Raw genomic sequence first — 10012 nt, 5'->3', positions numbered from 1 at the left:
CACATTAAGCAAATTTATGTATCTATCATTATTTCTTATATATATTTTAATTGAGAAAATTAAATTAAATTAAATTAAATTAAGAATAAGTGAAGAAGTTATATGTTATTACCATCACTGATAGCAGCGACCTTGGTGCAATCCATGACAGTTGGAATCCTATGTGCAACTGTGATTACAGTACAATCTGCAAACTCGGTTCTGATGGTTTTCTGCAGAATCAAATCAGTTGCATTATCAATTGATGCAGTTGCTTCATCCAGCACCAAAATCTTACTTCTCCTCAGAAGTGCACGCCCCAAACAGAACAGTTGCCGTTGTCCCATGCTCCAGTTCGCCCCAGCTTCAACAACCGAAGAGTCTAAGCCGCCTTCTTTCTCTTTCACAACTTCTAGCAACTGGCACTTTCCAAGAACCTTCACATGCAACCAACACTGTTAGCTGAAAAATTAAAGACTGCTTATCCAATTCAATTCAAATAAAATAAAAATTTTATTAAAATCATACTAATTATAACTAAAGAAAAAGATAAATAAGTTCGTAATTTTTTAATTCAAAGACAATAAGTCTCAAACTAATTGAAAATACAAAAAGTTTCTAATCTCATAAAATACAACACATTTAAGTTCTTCTGTCCAAAATATATAAAGACAGAAGGATTTAGATGTTTCACGTTTTAAAAAATTAAAAATTTTTGTATGAATTTTGCTAGGGAGTCAATGGAGTATTTGTACAATGTGTACAATTGGTTATTTATTTGACCCAATATGAGTTAAGAATGAACATTCAGAGTAAAATATTACTAATTTATCAAACAAAATACATTTATACTATTCAGAATAACCATCCGAGTATCAAGGATAATAAACATCTGATATTTTACTGAATCGAACACAATACAGGTCATTGTACACATTGTACATATACTCCATTGGCTCCCTATACTTCATCTTTTTGTATTTTTAATTGACCAAAAACCTATCTGTCTTCTAGATAAAAAGTTATGTGTTTATTCTTATAATTAATTAGTTACCTGCCAAATATCATGATCAGAGTGGTGAGATAAAGGGTCCAAATTGTATCTAACAGTGCCATTGAAGAGAGTAGGATCCTGAGGTATGATACCAAAACGTGACCTCAAATCATGGAGTCCAATTGAAGAAATATCAATCCCATCAACTATGATCCTTCCACCTGCTGGCTCCACCAGCCGGAACAATGCACCTATTAATGTAGATTTTCCACTCCCTGTTCTTCCAACTATTCCAATCTTGTGCCCTCCTTCAAACGTGCACGTGATTCCACGTAGTACAAGCGGTGCACTTTCCCTGTATCTTATCTGTTTTCATTTCATATATATCAAATCCTTATTTAGTTAATGTTTCATAATTTGTAGTTTCTATGATTTGCATGCATGTAATGCCATGAAGTTATGAGAAAAGTAGGTACCTGCAAATTATGAATTTGTACTTTTCCCTTAATAGGCCAATTGGGAGGAGGACGATTTTCTTGTATAACTTCTGGTGCCTCGCTTGCTATATACATGTATTGGTTTAGCCTCTCCACTGAGATTATCTGGTTTGCTACAGTGCATTGATTTTGAATTGCAAATACTAGGGACGAGTTTAATGAAAGTCCATATGATAGAGCCATGCCAATGAATCCTATACAATTACACCAACATTTTCAAATTTCAATACTTAATAAAATAGTATATTTATATATAAAACTGATTGATTGTGTAAAATAATTATACCTGAGGTGAAAGTCCCTGGTGGAAGCACCACCATGGAAAGTGCTGCGGCTGCAAAAACAACTGCACTGATTGTTTCTAAGCGTAGCATCAGCCACTCATTTGCTGCAAAGCTGTGGAAGAAAGGGCTTGCATTCACATCAATGAGATCAAGATTCTTCATGAAAAACCTGTGTTCTTCCTCGAAAGCCCTTATCGTCGCAGCCCCGGCAACAGATTCGGCTAAATGATTAGCTACATAGGATTTTGTTGTGCCATTCATCCGCATCAATTCTTTTGCAGTGGCAAAGTAGTAGCTCTACAGAAGAATCTTACATTCTTATTATGATCACCAAAATTAGCCTTAGATTTTATCATGTTATGAATGGAACAACAATCTTTTCCTTTACCTGCAAGCGAATTGCTATGTAAACCATTGGTATAGAGACACACAACACTTGCCAAGTAATGACTGCTAAGACTATAAGATTGGCATAGCAAGTGTTAGTAGCTCCCACTGCGAAAACAAGGCTAAATGGAACATCAAGATCCACAATGCTCAGATCAGAGGAGACCTAAAACAAGGAGAAAAAAGGGTTACTTATGTTGCAAGAAAGAACAATTATTCTCTCTGTTTGATTTTATCTGTATGTGTGCAGAGCTTACCCTACTAAGAATTCTTCCTAATGGTGTGGAGTCATAGAAGGACACCGGCGCGCGGAAGAGGGAATTCAAAAGCTGTAAGAACATAGATTTTGATGATTGAAGGCCCAAAGCAACTGCTACAAGGCTTCTAATCAACAAGAAAAATGTTGAAGCAAATCCAATCAACAAGTAGACAACAATCAGATGCAATGTGCTGACATTAGAATCATCAACTTTATCAGCCATCCACCAGTTCTGCAATGTCTGGCCAATCACAAATGAGAGGTGAGAAAGTGCAGCCACAGAGAAGTACAAATATCCTTTGTTTTGATTCAGATACTGTAAGTATGGCTTCAATCCCCTGTCTCCTTCTTCTCTTTCTTCTTGCTTGATCAATTGATCGCGCTCGCCACGTGAAGTTTCCAACTGATTCTCTACATATGTTTTCCTTATCTCCCCAGGATTGTGTGTAAGTCTGTTAGAAGAAGAAGTAGCATCCACGAGCCTGTCCGATCCGGCGGTTTCTTTGTGAGCCTGGACAAGATCCTGAAATTCTTTGCTTGAGTTCAAGAGATGGTGATAAGGAGCAGCTTGTAGGATTTTCCCCTCTGCCATCAACTGTAAAACAAAGAAATAAGTCAAATAACAAAACAGAATGAGAAAAGAAGCAAGTGACTTGAGATCCAAGAAATCACCAAAACAGAATCAAATGCTGGAAGAAAATCAACTTGATGAGTGACAAGCAAGACTGTCTTCCCTGCAAGTCCTTCCATGATGTAATCCTGCAAAGTTTCAAAGACATTCTTCATTCTACCAAGAGAAATGAACCTATGATTACAATTTGTGAAGACTGAAGTGAAGAAGTTGGAAATTACATTGAATAAGTTTGTGGCAGTATGTGCATCAACAGCACTGAATGGATCATCCAAGAGGTATATATCAGCATTCTGGTAAAGAGCGCGAGCGAGCTGAATCCGTTGCTTCTGGCCTCCACTCAGGTTAACCCCTCTTTCCCCTATCTCAGTGAGATCACCATGGGGAAAAAGCTCAAGGTCCTTCATCAGTGAAGACCTGTGAAGTGTTTCTTGATACTTTTCAGCATCCATTGCTGATCCAAACAATATGTTATCCCTTATTGTACCTGTCTGTATCCATGCAGTTTGAGAAACATAGGCAAACTTTCCATAAACTTCAATCTGCAATGCAGAAAAGATGCTGGAAAAGTTTAGTCATCCAATTTATTAACTCATTCACAATTTACATGGAACTAAATGAAAAAAGTACTTACAGTTCCGTGAGTAATGGGAACTTCTCTGAGAATTGCAGCTAAGAGGGTTGATTTTCCAGAGCCAACTTCTCCACAGATAGCCACATTTTGCCCTGCTCTAACCTCCAAATTTATGTTCTTCAGAGTTGGTTTTGATCCATTACCTTCCCATGAAAACTCAGCAGACTTTATTGAAATCGAACCTCTCATGTTTTCGCTAAAATGCTTCTTCCTGAAACTTTGGTTGTCTAGTTCAGGTGCCTCAAGGAATTTCAAAATCCTTGAGAATGCAACTTTTGCTTGGATCACCACCCCAATAACATCAGGGATGGTTCTAATAGGATCTTGAACGAGGCGCAGAGTCGCGACGAAAGTGAAAACATTGTTGGCATGTAGAGGAACACCAAGAAGGTAGCATGCTCCAAAGGATGCAGCAGATACCAAAACAGGTGAGGCCCAAAAGAGAAAGTTGCTATATGCTTTCCTCAATTGCACTACAGAAAGTCTTTTGAGCTCAACATTCCTCAATCTTTCAATGGCATTTCTGAAATTGGTTTCCCAGGCATATAGCTTCAGCACCTTCATATTCACAAGAGCCTCAGAAGTAGCCTTCAATCTCTCGTCTTGCGCCACCATAAGTTTCCTCTGGAACTTGTGCTGTAACTTTGCAAGTGGAGTGTTGCAAAGCACGGTGAGAAGTATCACTGCCAAGGAAGCGAATGTGGCGAGCCCAACGGCGCGAAAAAGTACTACTAAGGCGATACAAAGCTGAACACTGGTGGTCCATGTCTGGTGAAACCAATAGGGAAATTCTCCAATTCTATAAGCATCCACATTCACATAATTCATGATCTCACCACCAGAATGCACCAATCTAGCAGCATTGGATAGTCTTAGTTGCTTCTGATAAATAGCTGCAATAAGCAGTGATCTAACTTTCAAACCAATTAGTCTTGTTCTGAAGTACCATTGCCTTTGGGATAAAGATTCTATGATCTTTGTAATGACCAATGATATGGCCAATACATAACCTTCATATTTGAAACTCTCATTACCCTCAGCAACAAGTATAAAGGAATTTAGAAGCAGAGGTCCACAAGAGAGAGTTATCACCTTCAGCAATGCAAAGAATCCTGAGATCAGAATCTCTTTCCAATGGCACATAATTATTGTTTTCAAGAGTGATGGCTGCTGTGCTGATTGTTCTTTCATCTTCTGCTTGTTCAATTGTTCTTGGAACTGAAAGTAACAGCTTTCGGCTCGGTCGGCCTCACGGAGCTTGGGAATGTCTTGTTCCTGAAGTGTTTTCTGTTTTCCTCTTTTCATCAATGGATTCAACCACCAAAATGACATCCAACTGAAGATTCCGGCTCCAGAAAATAGTGTGACAGAGCTAACAGAATCAGAATCAATTGAGTTGGACATGGATTCATCATTTAAAGGCATGTAAAGGCTTTCATAATTTTCTTCTCCTTCAAAGTCTCTATGCTTAGATTCCTTGTAACTGCATAGTAGCAATGAAATTGCGCCGCCAAAAGATAGAACATCCAAAACAACTTTCAGGGAAATTCCTCTGCTACTAACTGCATAGAACAAGGACAAAGCACAAAGAATTCCAGAAATCAAGAAAATAAGAACAGAAATCAGCCTTAACCATGTTCTTGGAAGTTGTTTCACCCTAAGACTCATTGTTAATCCTACAAACAACCATGACAACCCTTGAATGAATTCAAGAAACCACCAATCAAGAGGGAAAACAGTTCTGGTTTTTCTCAGATTCTCTTCTAGGAACCAGAATCCTGAGATCAAATGTACCAAGCCCAAAGAGCCATTGGCTATGGCAGAAACTAGCTGCAATCTTGAATAGCTTTGTCCATGATGATGCTGTTTTTTCAGTGGAGAGGGCTTGTGAAACATGGTGATTGATGAGATCATGATGAGAAGCAACACATGAATGCATAAGATCAGAAAATGGTTGATACATGAGGAAGGATCCTTCAAAAACTTGAAATCATAACTGCAATAAGGATTTCCTGAACAACCAGATTCCCCACAAAACATGCTCCAGAAACTCTCCATTATTCTCTTTTCTTCTCAAAACCAGCAAAATCTGTAAACATAGAATGACAAAAACAAACTTCAGTTAAAAAAACAGAATATCATGCTTATATTATGCATTAACTGGAAAGAGAAGTAGATATGATATGAATGATGATCATGGCATGCATTATGCAAACCTTGTGAGCATGTGATTCAGTGAGAGTGTAAGTTGTTGTTAGTGCATGCATATGCATATGCAGAGTCACAAGAACTGAAAATAAAAAAGGTAGCAACAGAAAGAAGAATCATGTAAGATTCCAAAGTGTATGTATCTGAAATTCTGAATGAATAAATAAATAAAAGTCCCAAAGAAACTTTAAGAAAAGTGGCCCTATCACAGATGCAGTTGCAATGCCTCAGTACAGTCACTCAGTGAAAGGAGACTCACAAAAATGGAAACAATTATTGCATCAATGCAATATTTATCTCTTATTAAATTAGATATTAGATTTTATTTCTATGTAAATCTCAACAACTATATTTAGCAGAAGAGAGCGTAGAAAACTAGAAATCGTATACAACTATATTTGACATAATTTTAAAGTTGGATATTCGAAAACCGTTAGATAATAATTTAGTCAAATCTGTCAAATTATCTAACGATTTTTGACTATTAACTTCACAATTTCACATAAAGATAACTTCCCATGAGATTTCACTAATTTTAACAAGCACAAGAGAATTTGCCAATAACTAGTTTTGGTATAACAAAAATAAGCAGGTGCATTAAACTATAATTAAAAGAAAAATAAAAATGCAAAATCGTGCACAGAATAAACAAACATTCGAAGCCAGAAACGACCGATAGCCGCGTGGTACAGAAAATTCGTATTGTGTATTTTAAGAAAAAACAAAAGTAGGTAAATCATGCATGCATGTTTTCCATTTTTCTTTTTCCTTTATGATTTCATTATTTCATATAATAATGTTTATGTGTTGCTTGTCAAAAAAGTAAAAACAACGTCTAACGTGGTAGTGGTACGACCGTACGAGAATAATGTGTTTCTAGTGCACTACTCAGAACTTCTATTTTCCCTTTTGTCACATAGCAATACAAATATTTATATATGAATAGAATTACAAATTTTAAGATAAGATCATTTGGGCCCAACAGTAGTAGCATAAATGAAATTTTCTAACAAAACTATATTATAAATGTATATCCAAATATTAAAAATTTAAAAATTTACGTTGATATGTACATATATTGTTTTTTTTCTCCGAAATCTACTTACTGAGAATTCTGCATATTATGTTGAGTGCACCGACTTTTATTATTTGGATACAACTATACATTCAAGATTGATCAAATCTTAAAATGGATTGGCTTGTAACCATCATTTATTTTAAAATATTTATCATTTTAAAAATTTTCTATATATATATATATATGGTATATATTAAAATTAGAAAGGGGGGATAAAAAAAATCCAGCTAGTATATCATAAAACAAAGTAAATGGATATTCTTTTCATGCCAGATTGGACCTCCCAATAGAACATTATTACTTTCTTGACTTAAGTGGAGATGCAGGTTTATTTGGTGTCGTCTTTCCTTTTCAGTCACAGCTTCTCACAAAGCTATGGTAATTTCTAGATTCAAAAAATTCGCCTAATGCGCCAAAAATAATATAAAATATTTATTACAATTTTAAAAAATATATTACTAATGCCATATTATATACATAAATATTTTTATATATTTCATATAAAATTATATAACGTATGTTTTGATCTTTACTCTGTTGTTAAATATTCACTGAGACTAGTATTTTTAGCTATGAATCACGGACATTTTGCTGAGTTGTCGTATTTGCGTGTCGAACACATTTCGGACACGATACTCACCGACACTCGTCCGACACGCGTGTCTGCTGTGTCCAAACCGTATCTCAATAAAAAATAAAAAAAATTTTTCCGGACACACTTGGACACACCTAAATACCATCATGTGTTAGCGTATCCGATCTTATTCTTAATATATATTCTTAAAATAAATTTAGATATAGTATATATTATTATTTGATGGTTTCAGTGGCTAAGAGAAGGGGGGGTTGAATCTTAGCCCCTTTTTTTGCTTGCTAACACTTGCTGGATTCAGAGGAGACTTTTCTGTTTTTAGCTCGTCCCTAGCCACGAGACATTTTCATTTTGTCTCGTCACTTGGCACGAGACATTTTTTTTGGTTTTTGCTCCTGTGCAGTAGAAAACAGAAATGGAGTAGGAGAGGAAGAAAATTACACCCAGATATATCCTGGTTCGGCTGCTAAGTGCAGTGCAGCCTACATCCAGTCTCCATCACAACAATGATGGAATTTCACTATGATCAATCTGATTACAACTTGTAAAGTGCTAACCCAACTTACAAGGGGATTCCCACAGAATCATGAAACACAACATAGATGAACAAAGAAACTCTAAGACATCTATGGCTTTTTCTTTTAATTTTGCACTCTCTGCCTTTTTCCGCTCTATGGCTTTTTCATACAAACCTCACTGTTTGCCTTTTCCATGAGACTCAAGACATGACAAAATTAAACAGAAAAATACTAAACAGAATACATTGAAGGAGAAGAGAAATCTGTTAGCTCAGGTAGCTCTGAGAACTCTGTGCCTTGCACTCTCAAATTTTCTCCTTGCTTCAAACAATGGCTGTCCACCCTTAATATAGAAGAGGGGAGCCTCCACTTATTGAAGCCAAAACCGAACCAACTTCTTCTTCCTTCAACAAAACCGGTTCGGCCACATAGAGAGAGAAGAGATAACCATGCAATAACCAACATGCAATTACCTCTAGTCCTTTCTTGATCATCACCCTTCATCAATCCGAGCTCTCCATCCTTGGCTTGCTCTCCAAGATGAAATTCTGGCCCTTGATGCTTCATGATGATGATGACTTCATCTGCTTCAATCTCTGCCTTCAACCATCACTTCGCCACTCTAGCTACTTCCTGTGGTGGTTGAGCAGAATCGAAGACAAGCCATGCTTCAAGAATCTCCTCCAGCTGGCCGAATCTTCATCCTTCCTTTTGAGTATTAAGGATCCGAGATTACCTCACCAAATCTTACCAGATTAGGTGATAATCTTAGCCACAGCATACTTTTCTTTTTCTTTTTCGTGCCATCAACTCGATGGTCTTTAGCCTTGCTTTTCTTTCCTTTTGGTAGCTCCAAGTAGCTTCCATGGCTTCCTGTGTAATAACCGAAGAAACAAGAGGAAAGGGATGAGAGAGAAGAGAGAAAATGTTCAATGGATTTGAACAATAATCAATGAACAAAGAGAGAGAAAGTAAAAGTTAATTCAAGTTTCCCACTTCCCTTTGTTGAGTAGCGTGTAATGTCATAATAGCCATCAAATCAATCTTCTCTCTCTTTCTTATGTTTCCAATGCATTAATTAAATTTGAAATCCTTTATAATAATGAAGTGGAATCCGTTGGAAGCATTTAGGCATTTCATTTGCTTCATGGATTCGAATAAGGCATGGAAACATTCATCAACATTGGGCTTGGTAACAATAGGTTTCATTTTGGCCCAATTAGTAACAATTTCTTTCCTGATGGATTTTGAATCAAACATAGGAAGCTTTCTTTGGGCTTGGAGTAACAATATTAATCTAGCCCAGTTAATCAAAAATTCAGCCATATATCATTGAATATTTTTGAATCAATGCTGAATTGGAAAGCAAATTCACACTTGGGCTGCAGCATTTTATTTTATTTTCGGCCCAATTCAAATCCTGCATTACAAAATTATTAATTAACATATAATCAAATAACATTGAATTAATAATTTTGTAATTAAATATTTAAATAATGTTTGTTCATCACAAATATTAATTTGGAGTTTTCCAAACTCATCATTATTTATTAAAACAAAAAATATTTTAAATACTTGATATAATTAAAATAAGACATTAAAAATAATTTAAAAAATTAATTTATATTTTAATATCAATAAAATATTAAAATATCATTACGATTTATCTAAAAAATATTTTATATTTTATATATATACGTATCCCCGTGTTATATAAAATTTTAAAATTTACGTGTCAACATGTCCCGTATCGTATCGTGTCCCGTATCCGTGTTAATGTCCGTCATCATAGATTTTTAGTATAGCTAGTAAATTTTTCTACGTCCACTCATATATTATGTCATCATTATTATTGTTATTAAAACTTTTAAATGAATATGTCATGGTAATCATTTGATGAATTATTTTTAAGATTATTAATTTCTTGTATAATCATATATGACAAATTATT

At 35.5% G+C, this 10012-nt stretch overlaps 1 protein-coding gene across 4 annotated transcripts in view; it reads right to left on the bottom strand.

Moving 5' to 3' along the window:
* The window catches only part of LOC107616740 (ABC transporter C family member 10), a 7468-nt gene extending 1342 nt beyond the window's left edge, over window positions 1–6126 (bottom strand). The window contains exons 1-10 of one of the 4 annotated variants that reach the window (XM_021110832.1): window positions 5882–6126; window positions 3666–5754; window positions 3253–3573; window positions 3073–3159; window positions 2399–2995; window positions 2143–2307; window positions 1757–2051; window positions 1450–1664; window positions 1034–1339; window positions 113–434 (exon numbers count right to left, since the gene is read on the bottom strand). In XM_021110832.1, the coding sequence (XP_020966491.1) occupies window positions 113–434; window positions 1034–1339; window positions 1450–1664; window positions 1757–2051; window positions 2143–2307; window positions 2399–2995; window positions 3073–3159; window positions 3253–3573; window positions 3666–5723 (4366 nt within the window). In that variant the 5' untranslated portion in view covers window positions 5724–5754; window positions 5882–6126. Of the gene's footprint in view, window positions 1–112; window positions 435–1033; window positions 1340–1449; window positions 1665–1756; window positions 2052–2142; window positions 2308–2398; window positions 2996–3072; window positions 3574–3665; window positions 5755–5881 lie in introns of all 4 variants that reach the window. The other 3 variants (XM_016318672.2, XM_021110831.1, XM_016318671.2) reach the window with 3 other exon arrangements.

Source organism: Arachis ipaensis, chromosome B09, assembly GCF_000816755.2.
Source record: "Arachis ipaensis cultivar K30076 chromosome B09, Araip1.1, whole genome shotgun sequence".
Classification (NCBI taxonomy): domain Eukaryota; kingdom Viridiplantae; phylum Streptophyta; class Magnoliopsida; order Fabales; family Fabaceae; genus Arachis; species Arachis ipaensis.
Note: the sequence above shows the minus strand (reverse complement) of the source record. Positions and strands in the feature narration are given on the sequence as shown.